Consider the following 22,556-nt stretch of genomic DNA (forward strand, 5'->3'; position numbering starts at 1 on the left):
CTGAGCTTTACACAAAGGTCCTATTAGAAACTTTACCTGAGGCAGGCCTGAGCTTTACGTTTACTGTCTTATGCTCATTGCAAAGCAAAACCCAAGACTCCCAGGGTTCGTGGTTTCATTTCATTTGAGATTCTAGAAACCCTTGGTTGTGTATGTGTACTGCTTAGCAATACAAGAATTATTTTATCTAGTATTTTAGTTGAAGTTTTAAAATTATTTTATCTATTTTTAAAATTAAAATTATTTCTAAAATTATTTATCTTAAAATTTAAAATTATTTTATCTAATATTTTAGTTGAATTTGTTGAAAGTATCAGAGCCTTCTCCATAACTTTGAAATCCTATTCATCCCTCATGATTCAGCTCAAATATAGCTGCTTCCATTAAACTCAGTTCAATTATTCCTCCCCTACCCCACATCCAATGGAAATACATATCTTCCTATTTCTCACCATACTGTTTCTACCTCAATTATAGCAATTACTACACTCTGCCTCACTTTTTCCACAGTTATATTTGTATTTTTCTCTACCTAATAAAATAGCAAATCAATAATGGGATCCTATGTCAGTTATCTTTGGGTCCCCATCCCCACACCACTCCTTGTCTCCAGAGAGGATAGCAATATGTCCCTCTACGAACAGAGTTCCCTAATTGTTTATTGGCTTTAAATTTTTCTCTTAAAACATATGCTTAGAAATTATAACCATAGAACTATCTAATCCTATGGCAGTGGGCTAATGGCTGGTGTGTACTGCTCAAGAGAGCAAGTACTATCTAAAAGAGCGTTGAGCTGGGCTACTATGTGGTGTGTTCCTCAGGAAAACATGATTTTCTAAGAATCTTAGGTAGGCCTCCCACTACAGGGCCCTTTTAGATGCTGACAGGTGTGTAAATTCAAATAGAATCTCCTAATATCATCTATTTACTGAACTTGATTATAATTAGATTATGGACTGAGTCATTTTAAAGTTTTAAATTAGAGTTCACATAATACAATATTGAAAACTTTTTATTATTCTGAAACTCAACATGAAAAAGAAATTCAAGCATCTCTCTCTGATATGAGATATTCTGCTCAGTTTAGAGACACTAAGGGTAGAATAATTCCAAGGCGGTTACCATCAGGAAACCAGGAGAGTGTGAAGCATGACGCAGGCTTCTGACTGTGGGTAAAAGTGTACTCAAAGGAGAAAATAGCTAACTAAACTCTTTCAGTGTGTGCAACTTTCAACTGTGAAAGTTGAATGCACCCCAGTCCTCGGCAGCCAGCTACTCCACGGATACCACTCACCAGTGACCACGTGAATCCCATGCCCACACACTGGAAGACTGCCATTTTAGAGTTTCATAACTGAGAAAATATTTTCATAGAAACAACAAAACAAGGGAATAAAAACACTAGCAACCAGAAAGATAACTTAAGGTAGTTGCACGTTTAAAAGGTCTTTCAGGGAAACTCAGTTCTGACTTGGAAGAGTGTCGGTCTTAGCTCACCTCACACAGGGTTCCGAACTAAGACGTCAAGGAAGCAGTGTAACTGCCTCTCCCAGTCAGCTGAGGCTGCTGAGCAGATGCCCACTGCTGCCAGTCTCCTTGTCTACATTCTCATCTGGGTGCTATGAAGAAAGCCCTGCACTGGGCCCTGAGAAACAGAGCAATGGCCCCGAGCACAATCTCACTTTTTCTGAGCGTTCTTCTCTTTCAAAGAAATGGAAATAGACAAGGGAGATTAGACAGCAGCAGCTCTAGCCTCAGCAGCCTTTCTGGGAGATGTCTAGTCCTGATGATTTTGTGATTTCCAACGTGGTAAGTATCTGTTAGAAGGGAAGAAAACAAAACAAATTTATGTTTATGTTCAGTATTGCTTTAAGAAAACACATTCTGAATATTACATCTATTCTCCTTTAAAACATACAAAGTAGTTACTAATACAAAAACTTTCTGATGATGTGCATTATAATAGTTTTTCAAACTATACCAATTGAAGTCCATTTTAAAAATGTCCTGTTTCTGTACCTCACCACATGTGGGATGAATTCCAATTGTGTCATCAAGTAGCTGCTTCGTGAGCCCACATTTCATTGCAGCTGCAAATCCTTGGGTAATCTCACCGGCATTCGGTCCAAGAATATGAAATCCTATTACCAGATTCTTTAACACAGAAACAAAACAAAGGGAAGCACAGTAGGTTAATGGCCTGAATAGGAATCTATGGATTTCAAGTTCACAGTTCAAAATGACAGCATCTACTACAAAAAAAACAACAAAAAACTTTGAACTCAGCAGAGAGCATTGCAATGAAACTGAGCCACTGTAAGAATTTGTTAAATGAGCCAATAAACACACATCAAGTAATCTGCTTCAAATTCACTAGAAATAAGCAATTTACCCATTACATGGAGCTCAATAGTATGTATGATGGAAAGTTCTGAATTATGCTGAGCTAGTGCTAAATGGTAACATAGAAATCTAAATGAAAGTCTAACACTGGAATAATTCTAAGGCATGGGGTTTCACTGGGATTGCAGTGATTCCCTGCCCAGGAAGCAAAGCTGCCTGGCTCCTAAAACAACAAAGCAGTGATCAAGGAGTGGCTGCTAGGGGTGCTTTTTTCCCTAAGATTGCATGTTGGGAGGTGGGAGGCACATGTGATGAGCAGACCACTGAGACAGGAAGCAAGATTTACAGCATATTCCCAAGCTACACTGCAGTTAGGCTGTCCTTTTGCCAATGTTTTTAATCAGACCCTAGTATCTGTTTTGATCCTCAATAGTAAATAGTAAAAGTGTACAACAGTGTAGTTACTGTCATTTTATAATTCACATTTTTGATCTTTTCTTCTTCCTCCTTCTTATTCCTCTTTCTCCTTCTTCAAGCAATCCCTCTAACATTTCTTGTAATTCCTGCTTCAGTGGTGATGAACTCTCTTCAGCTTTTTCCTGTCTCGGAAGCTATCTGTCCTTCGATTCTAAATGATAGCTTTGCTTGGTAATCTTGGCTCTAGGTCTTGGCTTTGCCTCACTTTGAATATTTCATGCAAATACCTTCTGGCTCGCAGTTTCTATTGAGAAATCAGCTGACAGTCTTAAGGAAGCCCCACTGTTAACTGCGTTTCTGTTGTTTTTAAGATTCTTTGTTTTTAACCTTTGGCATTTTAATGATAATGTGTCTCTTTGGGTTCATCTTGTTTGGGACTTTCTGAGCTTCCTGGGCTTGTATGTCTATTTCCTTCCCCAGGTTAGGGAAGGTTTCCGTCATTATTTCTTCAAATAGGTTTTCAACTCCTCACTCTCTCTTCTCCTTGTACCCCATGTGAATGTTGGTATGCTTGATGTTGTCCCAGAGGTCTACTTACACTATCCTCATTTTTTGGATTTCTACTTGTTGCTATTCTGATTGGGTGTTTTCTGCTACCTTATCTTCTAATTGCTCATTTGATCCCCTGCTTTATCTACTGTTGATTCCCCTAATGCATTATTTCAGTTATTGTATTCATCATTTCTGACTGGTTCTATTTGTTTTCTATCTCTTTATTAAAGTTCTTCCCCTAAGTTCACTGAGCATCCTTATAACCAGTGTTTTGAACTCTGCATCTGGTAGATTGCTTGTCTCCATTTTATTTTTTTCTGGAGCTTTGTTCTAGTCTTTCATTTGGTCCATGTTTCCTTGTCTCCCCATTTTGGCTGCCTCCTTGTTTGTTTCTATGAATTAGGTAGGACTTCTATGTCTCTCAGTCTTAGTAGAATGGCCTTACGTAGTAGGTGTTCTGTGGGGGCCCAGTCTTCCCTTGTCACCTGAGCCAGATGCTCCATGTGTGTCCCTTGTATGGGTTGTATGCACCCTTCTATTACAGTTGAGCCTTGGTTGCTGTTTGCATATCAATGAGAAGGCCCTCACCCTTGAGCTGATTGTAAAAACTGGACAGTGAGGGGCTGACCCTACATAACAGAATTCACTTTAGCAGGGCTCTGGTGCCTGCCCAGTCTGCCCTTGGGTGTGTCATCTTCAAATGAGCCCCAGGTAGTGCTCTAGTTAGGTCAAAAGTGGGCCATGGGGTGTGCCAGCCCCCAGAGACTCCTCGGAGGGGCCTTGCCACAGGCAAAGTTCAGCCACAGCCTGTGCCCTGCTTGGGGCCACTTGGCAAGTCACCAAGCAATGTGCAGATGGTCACCACCTGTGCTAGGCTTGGAAGTGCCTCGAGAGGCCAAGCCACGAACTGAGGCCGGCTGCTGTTAGTACCAGGCTTGGGGTTATTCAGTAAGAGGTATGGGGCACTCCAAGGCCACGTGCTGCTTGTTTGGGTTTTGAAAACCTTTGAGAGATTTTAGGAAACTCTGCAGCATGACCCAGGACAGGCTGTTTGTATGGATAAGCCACTGGAAAAGGCTTCAGTGGGCCTGTAAGTGGGGTGGGGCAGGGTATCAAGGAATCACCAAGGCAGCGGGGTAGGGGAACCAATGTTAGCCAGGTTGATGAAGACTCAGATATGGTGGCTACCTGCATCTGCACACTGGGAGGGGGAAGGGCTCAACGAAGATAAAATGGATTCTGCCAGCACTTCTATCTTGGAGAAAGCTGCCCCTCCAGCCCTCTCCCTGAAGCCAGACAACTCAGTTCCTCTCCATATGTCTCTGGTGCCTTTCAAGCGGCTGCCCCAGTGCTGGAGCTCAGAGCGAGTGAGTCCATCAGCAAGCAATTCTGTGTGTGGGCCCTTTAAGAGGAATGTCTGTGACTCCAGAGGCCCTCCGTCTCACTCAGGCACAATCTCCACTGGTTTTCACAGACAAAAGTTGTGGAAACTTCTCTTCCCAGCACTGGAAGCCTAGGTTGGAGAGCCCGGTGTGGGGCCAGGAACCCTCACTCTTCCAGAGGTATCTCTGTAGCTGAGATATCTCTCTCAATTCTCAACTACTATACAGGGTTATGGGACCAGCCTTCCTCATCTCTCCTTCTCCTGCCAGTCTCTTATGTCCCCAGTTATAGGACTTCTGTTCAGCTAGACTTCAGGTGACCCCCAATGATGGCTGTTTTGTAGTTTAGTTGTAATTTTGATGTGGTTGTGAGAGGAGGCAAGCACAGTGTTTACCTACTCCAGCATCTTGACTGGAAGCCTCTTACTCTGTAAACTTTACATAAAGTCAGCTGTTGCTGTTCATATTTATCTAATTTTAGGTTTTATCTCCCCAGAGAGATTATAAACTCTTAAAAAAGGAGGAACCAATTGCTAACATGGCTTTCTACACTCAGTGTTCTTTATAAAACAAGTCATAAATAAGCTGTGCTTTAAACTCTGATAATCAGGGTATCTGTTATCAGCTTCATGCTCACCTCAATAAGGGGAAGGCAGAAACCGCCAACAATGGGCTCTCCATCCCACGGATTCTTCTTTAATGAAAGAGTTCATTAGGAATTAGCTAATTAACTAGAATTTTCACTTTGTTTAAGTATCTCCTTCGATAGGCTTTTTGACACACACTTTACTAAATATACACAAAGATATACCTTACATTTTATTAGTTATAATCAAAATTTTCACAGATCATCTAGACGGATCTGAGAAAAGAAGTTTCAATGATTATTTCAAGAAGGTATTGGTAAGTCTCAATTATAATCTATGACTTGTTCAACTTCTGCAAACACATTAACTGGTTAATTGGTTGAAGAATTTATACCTTGCCCTGAAAACTACCTTTAAAGAGATTATAAAAACCCAAATACTAGAATAAAAGGTACATTTTAAAATTATAGCATTTCAACTTCTAATCATATTACGTACATTGTCAAGTTTATTGCAAATTATCTTTGCATAGCAAGTATTGTTGTCTCTGCCGGCTACTGTCCACTCAAGAGGCCAGAATAAAGTATGATATACCTGGAAAACAAGAAGAGAGATGAAGAGGCCAAGATTAGTATATATGAAAACCACTCCTTAATATGCTTTTTAACTACACAAACGTGATAATCTCTATAACAGCTTCCAGAAATTTATAAAGTTCTATGATCCCAACTTTAGGTATCTGATGGGAGCAGCTGAACCAGAGTTCCTAAAATGCCAGCTACAGTGTTAACTTTCATTTTGCTCTGATGTTAGTCAAAAAAAAAATCTATTAACTAAATTCAATTTTCAAATTCTAGAAATTCATTTCCAGAGTACTATTATCCAAGGCAATGCACTAGGCCCTGTGTGGGCTGAAAAGGTAAATAAAGGCTTAACTCTGCCTTTGACAAGTTTACAACCTGCCTACAAGGTGCATTTTCAAACCAAATCTAGGAAAAGCAGAAGAAACAGAGTTCAACCCATTTAAAGATACTGAGAACATTACCTATGCTACTTGAAAGTCCTCACTCCAGCACCCCAAGTGCACCACTCAGGCTCTTCAATCTGGCTCAACTGTCTAAGAACCAGAAAAAAACACAATGTGCCTCACCGGCGCCACCTGCTCGCTGCAGCTACATTTTCCCAGTGTTGACCCTCCTAATCCTTTCATTCAGAAGGCACTGGACTAATGTTTGGTGCCAGGATGAGAAATGTATTCTAAACTACAGATGGTCCCCAACTTACGATGGTTCAGCTTACGACTTGCTGACTTTACAATGGTGCAAAATACACTTTCAGTAGAAATGGTAGTTCAAATTTTGAATTCTGATCTTTTCCCAGGCTAGCAATATGCTGTAAGAAACTTTCTTGTGAAGCTGGCCAATGGGAACAAGATGATTTTGCCCAACTGTACAGGCATATTTTGTTTATTGTGCTTTGCTTCATTGTGCTTCAGAGATCCTGCATTTTTTACATGAAGATTTGGTATACACTTTCAGTAGAAATGGTAGCTCAAATTTTGAATTCTGATCTTTTCCCAGGCTAGCAATATGCTGTAAGAAACTTTCTTGTGAAGCTGGCCAATGGGAACAAGATGATTTTGCCCAACTGTACAGGCATATTTTGTTTATTGTGTTTTGCTTCATTGTGCTTCAGAGATCCTGCATTTTTTACATGAAGATTTGTGGCAATCCTGCATGAAGCAAGTCTGTCAGCACCATTTTTCCAACAGCATTTGCTCATATTTCTGTCACATTTGGGTACTTCTCACAATATTTCGAACTTTTTCATTATTATTATATTTGTCATGGTGATCTGTGATCAGTGACCTTTAATGTTACTATTGTAATTGTTTTAGGGCACTATGAACTGCACCCACGTAAGATGGCAAACAATCAATAATGCATGTGCTCTCACTGCTATACTGACCAGCTGTTCCCCCATCTCTCTTCCTCTCCTTGGGCCTCCCTAATCCCTGAGATACAAATGCTATTGCACATTAAATATACTAAAGTAGTGTAAACATAACTTTTATATGCACTGGGAAACCAAAAAATTCATGTGACTGGCTTTATTGTAATATTCACTTTATTGTGATACTCGCTTTACTGCAGTGGTCTGGAATTTAACCTGCAATACTTCTGAGGTATATCTGTACTCTAAAATTTTGTATTAAGTCAGGCCACCCCAGAGCACAACCCTATTTTGGCCCCTTTAAGATTTATTTTTTATTATACTGTGCTTTGGTATTAAGCCATGGGACTGCAGCTGAGGATAAGAAAGTTCTATAAAAGCCATTATCATATTTACTAAAAGGGTAGTCTGAGAATATAATTCACCATATCTAAAGGCCCTATTTTTAAGAATGTAAAGAAATATCTCTCAATTCACCCTTTTCTAGTCAGGTAGTAGGAAGCTTAGAGTTAATTTCAATTTTCAGCTTAATTCTAAAGCAAGTCTATAGCAGCAGTTCCCAATCTCTTTGGCACCAGAGACCAGTGTTCCTATGAGAATCCAATGCCTGATGATCTGAGGTGGAGCTGAGGCGGTGATGCTAGCATGGTGGAGTGGCTGCAATTACAGATGAAGCTTCACTCATTCACATGCCGCTCACTTCCTGCTGTGTGTCTCAGTTCCTAACAGGCCACAGACCTGTACCAATCCACCACCCAGGGGTTGGGGGACCCCTGGGCTATAGGACTTTATAGCATTTTGTGAGCCAACAAGTTAACCTTCTAACATCACCTTATTTGTATACCCTCATTCTCTTTCTACTTTGATTTCTTCATTTAAAAAATATCATATATATATTTTTGAGAGGCTTCCTCAAATGTCTTTATAACAAAAATTTTAAAAAATACTAATACATGAAATTTTTTTGATCCTGTCAAATGCAAAAAATAAATATATAAAGTTGGTGAGTTGATCTGCAGTGACCCTTAGGATAAACAAATCCCACAAACTTGGGGAACTTTTTTCACATAAAGATAGTCCTTTAACTGGGGTATGGCCTTCTATATTCTTCCTTACTCTCTATTTTAATGTCTCATTAATTTCAAAAAGTTTTAAAAGTGGTAAATCCATAATTGTTACCAGCAATCCTCCAATACCCAAGTGGAAATTTAGCACTGCAGAACGGATGGCTCATTATCACAAGGAGTTAATTACAATGCCGATCAAACAATGTTCTCTAAAACATAAATGTCTCATTGAAAACCATTTAAAATAACATAAAGTTTTACTCATACATTTTTGCTACACCAGAAGAGTAAGAGTTTCAGTAAGTCATTAGAACATTTAACTAGGTAATTTCAGTACTATGTTTTAAAGGAATTCCCAATAATAAATTGAAATGTCTTTAAGGGAGAGGACTTGAGATTTCAATTCTCTTTTGCTTAACACCTCGAGTAGTAATAATCCTCCAACTCTGTTTCTCTCTTTCTCTCCTATATTGGGAGGGTATGCAAAAAAAAAAAAAGGCCACTCAAACCACCCACCAAAATGTAATGAAATATTTATAAGGTTGTTGTGATTGAATGAGGCAGGGGTGGAAGGAGAAGGAGAGGTAGAAATAAAAATGTGTGGAGGACATCTCTGTGGGAGTCTGTAGCCCATAGCCCACAAAAGGCGGACAACTCTGGGAACTGCCCATCTTCCCCACCTACAGGCCATCAATAGTGTAGGCTCCCAGAGTCATGAGTCTGGATACTATCGTATCAAATGGAAGTGATTGGATGGATGATCCAACTAGGACCAATCAAAGGTCCTCTCACATAATTTAGAATTGAGACTGAAGAACAGTGAGGCAATCAGTTCTTCATAAAACCAGAACTATCAGATAAGCTTGGGAGCAAAAAAAAAAGGTCATATTTTGACTGCTATGTGCATTCCAGGGACAAATAAAGTCTGCAGGAACAGAAGAATGAACTGCATGCACACACACAAGCATACATATAAACCCCAAGCAAGTAAAAGGAACAGTTGATATGGTTTTCCAATTCCTGGTTCTTATTCCTTCCTAAGGCCTTGATACATTCCATCATTCCCAAAAGATTTCATATTAACTTGTGCTTTCCTATATAAGCTTACTCAGGTAGATGTTTCTTACCTGTTATACAGAAGTTCTAATGCATATATTATACCCCTCTCTTTCTCCAAATGTATTATTAATAGTTTGCAATAGAAACAGAATTTAAATTATTTAATTTCTAATTTTCCTAAAATAGGATGATTTCTTACAATGTAACCATTACAATAACTAGCAAAATGACAAAATAAAGTGACTGAGAGGACGTTGATTAAAAGAGAAATTCTTAAAAAGTAAACAAAACACAATCTTACTTCCAGATTCTCTTTTTTATATTCATCAATAGCTTTCTCTTCAGATAATCCACAACAGCCATATTCCAGAGGAGTAAACACTGTAGTTGGAACATTAATATAATCACACTGAAAGATAAATTACATGCTATTATTTTGTGACATTTTTAAATAAAATCTATATTACATACATTTATAAAAGGAAAATAGGTAAGTCCAGTTAAATGTAAGTGATTGTGACACATTACCATTTCAGGGAATTCTAAATTACACTAAAGGAGACAGGGTGAGCCCCTGATTCCACGGCAGAGATCACACGCTGACCAGTGACTGATGAACAGGACTGGCTCTCTCAAAGCCCCAATCTCACACTTCTGGTCTGAAAATCATGCTCTAGGGGTGGAGGTGGTGTACTTCACTGCCCCTGTAGACAGTTTCTAAAGTGTTCTCCATCCCTACAATTCTGGACCCTACTTTCTTGGAGTACCTCTACTAAGTGACCAAAAATGACACTATATCACTAGAAGTTGAGACCACCCTTGGTCATTTCATTTAACGGTGTCACTGAGATGATGAGCAAAGAAGCAGTTCAACAATGTGAGAATTAGTGACTGCCCTGGATCATCAAGGGTAGATGACATATGTGCACTGGGGGGCTAATAAAGGGGCCAGGATCTCATGAGTCCTATGGTTACGATGGAACCCCTTTCACAGGCCTTATCAGACTGAGGCATGGCATGAGTGCACAGCACAAGAAGACTGCAGACTCTGAACCTTACACACACTCTTCCAGCAGCTCCATGCATCTGCCAATAGGAAAGCAAGTACAGGTAGCATCCCTGCCTAGAGAGAGTGTGTTTGTGATTGTGGAGAAGAGTTGAAATGTGTTGGCAGAAGCATCATTAAAACAGTGTGTGGAGAGAAAGCACTGGAGAATATAACCAGAGATGAAGGTCTCTGTGCCTGCCCATCTATAGCCCCTCAAGGGGTGATACTGGCCACAGTAATATATGTCCCCTCAACTTCTGCCAACAAGTTACAGGTGATTAGGTCAGGGGTAACATCTAACCCAAAGTAATCCATAAGCTGGCTAGAAATCCATGCAGGAAAAGGTGAGCTGTGTCAATCAAGTCCTTTCTTTGCAGGAAAATGAACTAGGAGCAAAGGAAGGATCCCCCAGGTGAAAGTGGGAGGGACAGGAAGAAACATGCCTGCAGAGTTGTATCCAAGTTAGTCTAAAAGGACACCCTGTGAAGCCCCACCCATGTGGCAGGGCCCCAGAGCAGCTGTGACCCCAGACCCAGCCCTGCTCTAACCACAGTGAGGCCCAGTCCTGGCATGGTACTTGTTCAAAGTCACTGTGTGATTTGACTTACTCATTCATGTGATTCTTTATAGGAAACTCCCTCAATTTGCTTAGTTTGAGTGAGTTTCCATTTTACCCAAAAGGAGAACACATCGAAATACCACCAGGTATCCCTGCGTCAATGAGGTGATTGTGCACAATAAATATCAGACTAGAGTCTTTCACTTAAAATGTGCTGTAATCTCATTTTGCAATTGTTAACCGCAAATCATGGGTCAGCCAAGATTTGTTTTTTTTTCCAACATGGCTAGAGAAAGTCACATAACCATGTAGACGGCCTTAGTATTTTCTGACTTCCCTTGGTCCCTCAAATGCTCATCAATCCATTTACTTACCAGCAGCTGACCCCATATCCCATGGCCTACAGTGGAAGCCTTGTTTTCAACAAATGCCTGTGTCCTGTTTCATATCAATTAAGAAAAATCAACAGGCAATTTCTCAGCTTTCCTCCCTTTCATCTAAAATACTTTCTCCACATCTTAAATCATCTCCTCCACTTGAACTTGAGTTCATCTTGCCCTATTTGTAGCCTTCCTTCCAGTCTGTACCTTTAACTTCTCTCTTCTAATCTCTCCATCCTACGACCACCATGACTAACCTCTTAAAGCATTAGGCAACTACTCTGCTTTAATACACCTCAAAATGTTATTGCATTTTGGATGGGATAATTCTTTGTATACTTAACATTCCTGGCCCCACTCATTAATGCCAGCAGAGCTCCATCCCCAGCCACCTCTTATCTACCAACACCTCTATGTGTGCACAAGGTCTTCATTCACAATCTTATAAGGCACCTGGGGTAATGAAATAAGCTGCATACAGCAGCCCTTATGAAGAATAAGAATACATGCCCAAAAAACTTTTCACTTGAACCAAATCATGCAAACACAATCAGAGAAATTCAGAATATGAGACATTCTACAAGAAAGGTAGCCTGGATTCATCAAAAAAACCAAAGTTATGAAAAGTAAAACAAGCCGACAAACAGGGAAATAAAGGCAGGGGACTGTATCAGGTTAAATGAGACTTAGAAGAGCCATGTACTGTGTGTACCAAAAAACATGCACATACACTTAGTGGACAACTGAGAAATGTGAATATTACTGCATTTCTGTTGAATTGCTCAGCTACAGTGATGCAATTGTGGTTACGTAGGTGAATATCCTTGTTCTTAGGAGATATATGCTAAAGTATTTAGGAGCAAAACATCATTGATGTCTGCCACTTATTTCAAAAAGCTCAGAAAAAAAATGTACATGCATTGTATATATACATCTGGAAAAAAGGAGAGAGCAAAGATGGCAAAATGTTATTAACTGTGGAATTTAGGTGAAAGGGTAATACGGGTGATTGTTTTTATTTATTATTTATTTATTATTTTTTTCTGTGGTTTGACATCTTTCTTAATGTTGGAGAAATAAAGGTCTTCAACAGCTCCCACTGCCCAGAGAAGGCCTTACTGATGATTCTTTACTGTGGCATCACAGATTTCTGATGATCTGACACCAAATCAATTTATCAAGTCTCCAGCCTCATTCCCAACTGTATCTTTCTATCACCAACTGCCTGCATATGCCCCAGAATGCTGTAAGTACTGTGGATGGGACAATTCTTGACACCCGCTCAGTAAGACCACTTCTCCAGTTGCTCATTACTCATCAACACCTCTGCATATCCACGGCACTCCTAACGGAGCACAACATGACTTCCTTCAGCTGGGAATTGCTAAGAGACTGCTCATATTTCTAGAATGAAGTAAGCACTGCAGAGCTCTTGGGATTTTGAGTTATCTACTTATCAAGAGCCTTTTGCTTCCTCAATTTTGAATTATCCCACAAGGCCCATCTCAAATCTTTGATCAAAGACTATGAAAGGTAGAGGAGACTGTAGCAATCATCTGATTCACACCATAAGTTTTGCAGATGGTGAAACTGAGGTGCACAGAAGTGAAACAATTCAACCAGGTTCATACACCAAGCAGGAACTGAAGCTAGGGCCAGCATCCTGATCCAATGAGTCCCCTCCTACTCTGTGACAGTGCAACTGTCCACCGGGAGGCCTCTTGGGAGTCAGAATTAACTGCTCCTCATCTTATGCATGACCCCCACCTATCTGGTAAATCCCCGTGGTGCTGGAACCATGCCAGTCCCTTGTATATCACCCAGCACAATATCTTGCACACAGCAGATATTGTGTGCAATAATAAAAAAATATTTATTGAAAACCATTACTAATAGTAAGTCACCTTAAATGATTTATCTGTGAAGGACCCTTTACTTCCAAAACAAGCACACAAGTGTTATTTGTACTGATTTTTTAAGTCATAATTTTTATTTAGATATTATCTTAAAAACAATAGTAAGAAATTTACCTTTTCTAAACGACCCCCAAAGAGTCTTCGAGCCAACAGCTTGCCTGCCTGTATAGCAACGGGAGTGAGCTCAAGTTTACCTTCCAGAATATCTCCTATAGCGTAAACATAGGGCACGTTGGTCTGTTCCATATCGTTTACTGGTATCTTGCCATTCCTATTAGATTTTGGAAGGGAGAAAAATATATTATAACTAACTCTATACTGCTGGATGACTAACACTATTCCAAGAGACAGAGACTAAGTACATAGAGAAAAGACCTCCCTCTAAGAACTCATGTACCTGGAATCATAAACTGTCTTACAATAAGATGTACAATAACAAGGGTTTCTGGAGCTCCAAAAAAAACCATCCTGCTGGTTGATGAAACCATGCTCGTTTTATGGGTGCTGAGGATATTGCCAGATTTCTGCCAGAATTGCAATTAGAGCTTTGAAATTTTTTTCCTTGCTCGACCAAGGACATAAAAATTCACTCTAAATCAGATAGTAAGTGCATACATTTCCACAATTATTTTTTAAAATCATGCATGAGCTCTTTGAGGCATACAACAGTTACTGACTGATTAATGAAAAAATTGGTAACAGAGCTCAGACAGTACTTCCTGTAAAGTAAATTTAAAGCATTAAAATTTTGCACCTTAGTGCAAAATTTTGCACCTAAATTGCAGTATAATTGATAATTTCTAAGAGGTGATCTGTATAAACATTTTGCTTTGTGCAGCAATAGTGCAATGATCCCACATGTACATACTTCTCATTGATTTTGACACCAATCTTCTCCAAGCCTATTTTCCTTGTACTGGAGTCACGACCAATTGCTAACAAAACCTATATTTAGAGAGAGAGATCAAAAACACAAATTATCAATATCAGGAATGAAAGAGAGAACATTACTATAGATCCTTCAGACATTACAAGTTTAATAACTATTTTGAATGTCCTAGGCCAATGAATTTGACAGCTTAGATGATAAAGATTCCTTACTTTTTGTTGAGGTCAAAATGTGTTTTTTTTAAATTGCAGTATAATTGATATATAAGTTTCAGGTGTATTACGAGTCTATATTTGTATATGCTGCAAAATGACAACCTCAATAAATCTAGTTAACATCCATTACTATACATAGTTACAATTTTTTTTCTTGTGATGAGAACTTTTAAGATCTACTCTTAGCCTCTTTCAAATATACAATAATACAGTATTATTACCTGTAGTGACCATATTGTACATTACATCCTCAAAACTCTTTGAAAGACACAATTTATCAAACTTACACACAAATCTGAATAATCTTATTTTATGTGCTGAATTATATCCCCCTACTCCCCCACTTCCAGCAAATTCACATGTTTAATTTCTAGCCCCTTATACCTCAGAATGTGACTGTATTTGGAGACAGGACCTTTAAAAAGGTAATCGAGGTAAAATGAGGCCATTAGGGTAGGCTCTAATTTACTATGACTAGTGTCCTTATGAAAAGAGCAATTAGAAAACATACAACAGACTAAAGAGCAATCATGTAAGGACACAGGGAGAAGGTGACCATCTCTTGGCCAATGAGAGAGGCCTCAGAAGAAACAATGAGAGAGGCCTCAGAAGAAACCAAATCAGCTGACACCTTGATCTCAGACTTCTGGCCCCCAGACTTGTGAAAAACTAAGCTTCCTTTGCCTAAGGCACCCAGTCTGTGGTATTTTGTTATGGAATCCCTAGCAGAGTAATACCCTATCTTCCATTCTCATTAAGGAAACTGAATTCACAATTTATTAACTTTACATAAATTAACTCCAGACCCAGATGACTTCACTGGTAGAATCTACTAAACACATAAGAAATAATACTAATGGTACAAGAACTCTTTCAGAGAAAAGAAGAGGAAATCTTCCCAACTCCTTTTTATGAGGTTAGCATAAATATCTGACACCAAAATCAAACAAGTATATTTAAATAAAATTATAAGCCAATATCCTCATGAACATAGTTGTAAAATCCTTAACAAAATCTTAGCAAATCAAATATAACAATATGTGAAAAGGATCATGACCAAGTGAGGTTTGTCCCAAAAATACAAATTTGGTTTAACATGCAAAAATCAATCAATGGAGTTCATCTGATTAACAGAATAAAGGAGAAAATAATTTGATCATCACAATAGATGTAAAAAAAAAGCATCTGATAAAATTTAACACTCTTTGAGGATTTTAATAAAATCCTCAGCTCACTAAGAATAAAAGAAAACTTTCCCAACCTGATAAAAGGCATGTATAAAAAAGTTTACATCCTAGCAATCATAAAAGATGAATGCCTAACTAAGATTACCCCTAAGATCGAAGCAACATGAGGACGCACACTCACAATTTCTATTCAGAACTGTACTGGAGGTCTAACCTGTGCAACAAGGCAAGAAAAAAACAAAAGGCATGCAGACTGAAAAGAAAAAACCAAACTGATTATATATGCAAACATAAATCCTAAGACTCTACAACAAGGTCAATGTACAAAAGTCATTTATATTTCTATACACTACCAACTAACCATTAAAAGTTAAAAATTTTTAAATACTATTTATGATCGCTTAAAAAAATGAAATACTCAAGATAAGTTTAGTGAAATACATGAAAGCTCTCTAAAGCAAAATAACATATTGCTGATAGAAACTAAAGAATAGATAAATAAGGGAAAATATACGAAGTTCATGTACTGAAAAAAAATCAGTATTATTAAGATGTTAGTTCTTCCAAACTGATCTATACTATACAATCTCAATCAAATCCCAGCCAGCTTTTTTTTTTTTTAATTGACAAGTTGTTTTTAAAATTTATATATGGAAATATAAAGGACTTAAACAAATTTGGAAGACTTATTCTACCTGGTCTAAGATTTACTATAAAGCTTCAATAATCAAAACAATGTGGTGCTAGTTGAAGGAGACAAATGGTTAATAGAATAAAGAGTGCAGAAATAGACTGATGGTTAAAAAGTCAAACTATTTCAACAAAGGTACCAAAGCAATTTAATAAAGAAAAGGAAGCCTTTTCAACAAATGGTACTAGATACCCATATGGAAGAAAAAGAACCTCAAGTCCTACCTCACACCATAAACAAAAATTAATTCAAGATGAATTACAGACCCAAACATAAAGATAAAACTTTAAGGCTTCAAGAAGAGAATATCTTCACAATCTTTGGCAATTACTCAAAAAGTTAAATATAGAAACTATGCTAGGACCAAGCAGTTTCACTCTTAGGCATTTATTTACCCATGAGAAATGAAAATATATGTCCACAAAAGGGCTTATACTAGAAATCTTCATAGGAGTTTAAGTCACAATTAGCCCAAACATTAAACAGCCTAGGTGTCCATCTACAGGAAAATGAATAAACTGATATATTCATACAACTGTATATTTATACAATTCATACACCAAAAAGAATTACTAATATACACAACATGGATTAAACCCTAAAAAACATTACTCTGAGTAAAAGCAGCCAGATACCAAGGAGTACCTAATATATGGTTTCATTTCTGTGACATCTAAAATAGGCAAAACTAGTCTATGGTGACAGAATAAGAATAGGTTGCTTGGGGTCAGAGAATAGGAAGGGACATGAGAGCTTTCTAAACTCATAGCAATGTTTTGTTACCCTCAAAGAAGTATGGATTAGAGAACATGTATATCTTTCAAACTAATTTAACTGTACATCTAAGATCTGTGCATTCCACTACATATAAATTATGCCTCCCTACAAAAATAAACAATTTATAAATTCAGATAACGTAAACAACTTTATGCTAATATGTTTGATAATTTAGATGAAATGGACTAACTCCTAAATAACTATTCAAAAGTAACGCAAGAGAAAAATAGAAAGCCTTAAAAGTCCTTCAACTATTAAAAAATGAATCACTAGTCAAATATATATATGTCTATATACAGAATTCTCTCCTTCTCTTAATAGATAGATAGATAGATAGATAGATAGATAGACTCTCCATAGAAAATTCTAGACTTAAATGGCTGCATCAGTGAATTCTAGCAAACATATAAAGAATGTTCTAATATTACAAAAATGCTTCCAGGGAACAGAAAAAGAGGGAACGCACCCCAAACTTCCTTCGTGAGCTAGAATACCCTTGATACCAAAATCTGAAAAGTTCAATATGTTAGAGGAAAGTATAAGCCAATATGATTCATGAATATAACGTAAAAGTTCTAAATAAACAAATCCAACAATATATAAAAAGGACCTGTACCAAGGTGGGTTTATACCAGGAATACAAAGTTGGCTAAAGATTAGAAAATCAATGTAATTCAAGACATTAACAAATTAAAGAAAAAAAAGAAAGCTACAAATGGAACAGTGTTACAACTGTACTCATCCACTCATGATTTTTTTTTAAAAAAGAAAACCCAAATAACCAAAAAAACCTTAGCAAACAAGAAATATAAAAGAATTTCTTTAACTCGATTAAAATTATCTACAAAAACCCTACAAAAAACATTATTCTTTAATAATGAAACACTGAAAACTTTCATTCAATACTGAGAACAAGTCATGAAGGCCTGCCATGGCCATTTCTGGTTAACACGATACAGAAGTCCTAGCTAGTGCACTTTTGCAAGAAAAAAAATAACAAGGAAAATGGTGGAAAAGAAGAAACTGTGGTTATTCACAAATAATACGAACGTGCACAAAAAAATCCAAAATAATCTAAGGATAAATTATCAAATGAGAGTTTTTTGAGCTCTATTATATATTTTTGAACTTTGTTGACTCTCTGTATTATTTCCTTTTTTTACCTAAAAAAAATCATGTATATAACAGTACATAAAACATAAATGTATAGTTTATGTTAAAACTATAAACTACAGTTTACAAAAGAAATGTTGGCATCTAAACATCAGTTTAAATTAGAATTGTTGCCATTCCAAAGTAGTCCATGAACTAGTCACACTTTGTGGAGATTTTATAGTGTTTATTTTTTTAAAATAAAAATATCTTTTTTTAAAATTATAAGATAGATTTAATGTTTATTGCAAAAATATTCAAATGAAGAAATGTGTAAGATATCTAATGTCCTTGAAGTAAGTACTAATAACAGTCAGGTATATCTGCTTCCAGATTTTGTTCTATGAATAGCTACACAGACACATGTATTTTATGGCGTTTTTCATGTACTACTATCAAATGTCAACAGATTAACTACCTTCCATATTTATTAAACTCTTACAAAGAATACCGCCCCCAAATTAAGCCTGGTATAATTTTCCCATAAATTTCATCTGTGCTAATTTATGAGTGTGCTCAACTACTTACTGCTTATGAAATAAAAACTTACTGTGTTATACATTCCTTCAACAGTTTCTGGTCCTTCAGTGGATTTAGCCACTACTTTCAGCTTTCCAGGTGAACCTTTCTCCAACTGTTGAACCTAGTAAGGACAAATAATGTAATGATTCTATCTAAAGGGAACAGAAAATAAATGGGTCATAGGGTGTACATGTGAGTGTGGGTATACCCATGTGGGTGTATATGTGTGTATATATTTAGGTTTTTGGACTAAGTAGGGATAGAAAAAAGAGGACCGTCACAAGATACATTTTGGAGGTAGAAATAAATTAATGGATTAGTTGAAAGTAGTATAAAAGGAAGAATGAAGGGATGCTTTCTACGTGTTGGCTTAATAAATTGTGAGGACTCTCGTATCATTTACTGAATAATGAGATAGGCCAGAAAGATTAGCAGGGGAATACATTTTGGTAGAAAGTCAAGAGTTTTGTTTTTATGTTGTTAAATTTGAAATGCTTATATGGAATTCAAGGTGGGGGTGGGGGATATCCAGTAGACAGCTGTACAAATGAGTATGAAGTTTAGGAGAGATGCCTCAGCAGGATATATAAATCTAAGAGCTATTGATATTGAGATAAAGTGTAGGCCTAAAGAAGACTGCCCAGGTAAAAAGGGCAGAGAAGTGAAGAAGGACAAGATGCTCTGATATTTACAGGTTTAGTACATGTGGAACTATAGGCTGTGGGGCCAGAGAAGTCCAGAAAAAAAGAATATTTCAAATTGAACGAATGTCAGTTTCACCAAATGCTGCCAGAGGCCCAGTAAGATAAGAATAGAGATGTGATCACTGACTTTGACAACAGAGTTTGCTACAGATCCTGATAAGCAGTTTCAAAGGAGTGGCAGGAATGAAAGCACGTGAGTTGGAAGATGTGGGAAATGAGGTAAGAAATGAAGTAGCATGGATAAAAGTTTTCTTGTAAAGGGGAAAAGAGAAGTCGGGAAAGGTAGAGAGAAGAGGGAGGGTTTGTTTGTTTAAAGATGAGAAATACTGAAGGGAGAAAGATAACGACTAGCTGAAGATGGGACGACCCCGAAAAGGTGACAGAAGGTAAGAGGAACAGTGAGAGAAGAGGGAACCCAGGCTGAGAAAAGCAAGGACACTTTCATGTCAGCAGAGGAGGAGACAGAGACAAAATGGGGGCATGTTTGTAGATTCTGGGTGGGAACATTATCTTTAAGGTTTCCTATTGAGTACAGACCAATTTATTTAATGAAATGAAGGAGAGGTTAAATAAAAAGCTAAAGAGAGTAAAAAGAAAATAAAAGGCATTCCAAATGTCATTCAACTCACCATCACAGGTATAAATTTTCTTAAGAACTTAACACCATGTTGTTCCATGTAGGAACCGACTCTCTCTGCCATTTCTTGATCAAAGCCACGAAGAAGAACTGAACGCACCATAACTGTGACATCTAAGCCAAGGCCAGCAAGAAATCCTGCACATTCCAGAGCCACATAAGATGCACCAACTACTAATGTTTTGCCAGGGCAATAAGGCAGAGAAAAAAGGTCATCACTGAAAAATAAAAAGAATACCTAGACAATAAAAATGAAAATGAGTTAGATTTCAAAGTATAATGGTCTTTTGTTGGCTGAATTGCAATTTGGGACTTGAATGAAGAAACACTAAAAGAAACAGCCTTTTGAAGTTTGTAATAGTATCTCCTGTGGAGTAAGAAGTATACTTCAGTTTTTTCAAAATCAAATTAGTGGATCGCAGCAAAGATTTTTTAAAAAACAGAATAGAAAATATTAGATTACATTCTATGTGATAAGAAGAAGTATTGTTTTGTGGGTTTTTTGGATATGTGTGTGTATGTGTTCACATGAACAACAGTGCGACAAAAATGTTTTTCTTATTGTGCATCAACTGAAAAATTTGAAAGTCGTCATACTAAGTTATACATTGTCCTCTTGATGATAATCCAGGGAAGATTCCTATTAAATCTCAGTATTAGGAACAGCCATGATTCTTCTGATCAGCTGGTTCATTATTATTATATAGACACTAAAACCTAAAGTTAATTGTATTCACTTCTTTGCTTTAGCCTCTGGGAAGTTTAGAGCCAAATTCCCATAGGAATTACCTAGAAACATATAGCATATTTCTGTGTATAAATTTGACCTTATTATTTACTCAAACTATTTTTTCTTTGCTCTATTAACTACTTAGCTTCTTTCTTTCTTTCTTTCTTTTTTTTTTTGAGACCTACTTAGCTTCTTGCATTGTATATACCTTTATTCATCAATTCAAATCTTTGTGAAATAAGGCAGGAAATAAATAAATTGAAAACACATAAACACAATACAATTTACAGTTAAAATGGTCTATTTAATCTTACCTAGTAATACAGTATTCTTTATCTCCTTGGATTCCTAAATACCGCGGCCTTTCACCTGTTGCTATGACAAATTTTGCAGCAGTATAACAAGTTTCCTGTCCTTTTCTATTGGTTGCCTTAAAAAAAGGAAAGTAAACCTCACTTTTCAATAAACACTACAGAGTACCAGACACCATGAACAAACTAATTATTACCCTCTATGGAGCTTCCCATCAATAGAAAGAGACATGCAAAAATAATAATCCAATGTGATAAGCACCACCACAAAATAGAAGTCATTACAAAATATTAACCAAAAAGACTGCAGTGGGGGTGGAGTAGAGGACTGGAAAGCCAGTCAAGAATGGCTTCAAAGGTGGTGATATTTCAAGTAGTGATGAGAAAAGTGAAAAGATTTGAGAGGAATGGAAACCTAAAGAGAGAAGAGTATATATAAATGCACACGAGCCTGAAACTAGCTAGCATCTGGGAAACGAGTGGCCAAAGGTGAAAAAGAGGAGAATATGTGTCAGAGGTAAAGTCATACAGATTAGCACCAAATGTAAAGACCTCTCTGTGTCATCCTAAAAATCTAGGCTATGGAGAATCATCAAAGGTGAACAATAAACACACTGTCTATTTTCAATTATAAAAGTAAATCATAAATATATTTGCATTTTAAAAATTCAAGAAGAAATGAAAATGTTTCAACAAGGGGGTGGTTTAAACAGGTTTCTGCAACAGATCCACAAGTACAGGCTGTGAAGGTGAAGTGAGGAGGACCCTAGGTTTCTTGCTGGAATAACTAGGGAGATGCTAGTGTCACTAAATGAGGAAACAAAGGAGAGGCAGGTCTGGCTGGGGGCGATTGGCTTATTCGACCAACTGTACCAGGCATATGACAGTTTGAGAAATAAAACTGACTGACTTATATTTCGACTATGTTTCAGGTGAATAAGTAATTCAGATTAGCCCAGGCATGGTTCTAAAGTGGTAGCTTTAATTGGACTACCTCACACCTTTCTAGAGACAACAAATAACTACAAAATAACCTCATATCCTTCAAGATCATTACACACTGCTATGAAAGCAGAGTACAAAAATAAACTGGATGTTGAGGATGATATCTGATTGTCTCTCATAATTCCAGTTTAAAATTTTTGTGTTCATCAAAATGGTCTCTTTTTTAATATATTGATCTTATAATACATAAACCTTACAAATATAAATTTATAAAATACAATAATTCTATACTACTTTTATTAATGCTTTTATGAGTAAAATGCTTTTATATATTGGAGTTCTAGGTAAGGTTTCATTTTTTTAAAAAAATTAACATGGCTAAAATTGTGACCATTTTACTATTTAAACTCTGAACTGTTTAAACATTTTCTTCTAAGATAGTAATGAAATCAAAGGGCAAATAACTTTAAATTACAAGTTCTTTAAAAAGTAGTTTCCTCAATTTACCCAGACATGTAGAATCCACAAACAAT

General features: G+C 37.1%; 1 protein-coding gene across 1 annotated transcript in view; it reads right to left on the bottom strand.

Annotated features, from left to right (window-relative positions):
* Positions 1-994: 994 nt before the first annotated feature.
* TXNRD3 (thioredoxin reductase 3) overlaps positions 995-22,556 on the bottom strand; it is a 47,691-nt gene continuing 26,129 nt past the window's right edge. Inside the window, exons 8-16 of the mRNA XM_006911434.3 lie at positions 21,082-21,197; positions 20,030-20,255; positions 18,725-18,817; positions 14,132-14,208; positions 13,378-13,534; positions 9,662-9,769; positions 5,780-5,875; positions 2,020-2,154; positions 995-1,817 (exon numbers count right to left, since the gene is read on the bottom strand). Of these exons, the coding sequence (XP_006911496.1) occupies positions 1,755-1,817; positions 2,020-2,154; positions 5,780-5,875; positions 9,662-9,769; positions 13,378-13,534; positions 14,132-14,208; positions 18,725-18,817; positions 20,030-20,255; positions 21,082-21,197 (1,071 nt within the window). The 3' untranslated portion in view covers positions 995-1,754. The remainder of the gene's footprint in view (positions 1,818-2,019; positions 2,155-5,779; positions 5,876-9,661; positions 9,770-13,377; positions 13,535-14,131; positions 14,209-18,724; positions 18,818-20,029; positions 20,256-21,081; positions 21,198-22,556) is intronic.

Source organism: Pteropus alecto, unplaced genomic scaffold (genome assembly GCF_000325575.1).
Source record: "Pteropus alecto unplaced genomic scaffold, ASM32557v1 scaffold124, whole genome shotgun sequence".
NCBI lineage: Eukaryota > Metazoa > Chordata > Mammalia > Chiroptera > Pteropodidae > Pteropus > Pteropus alecto.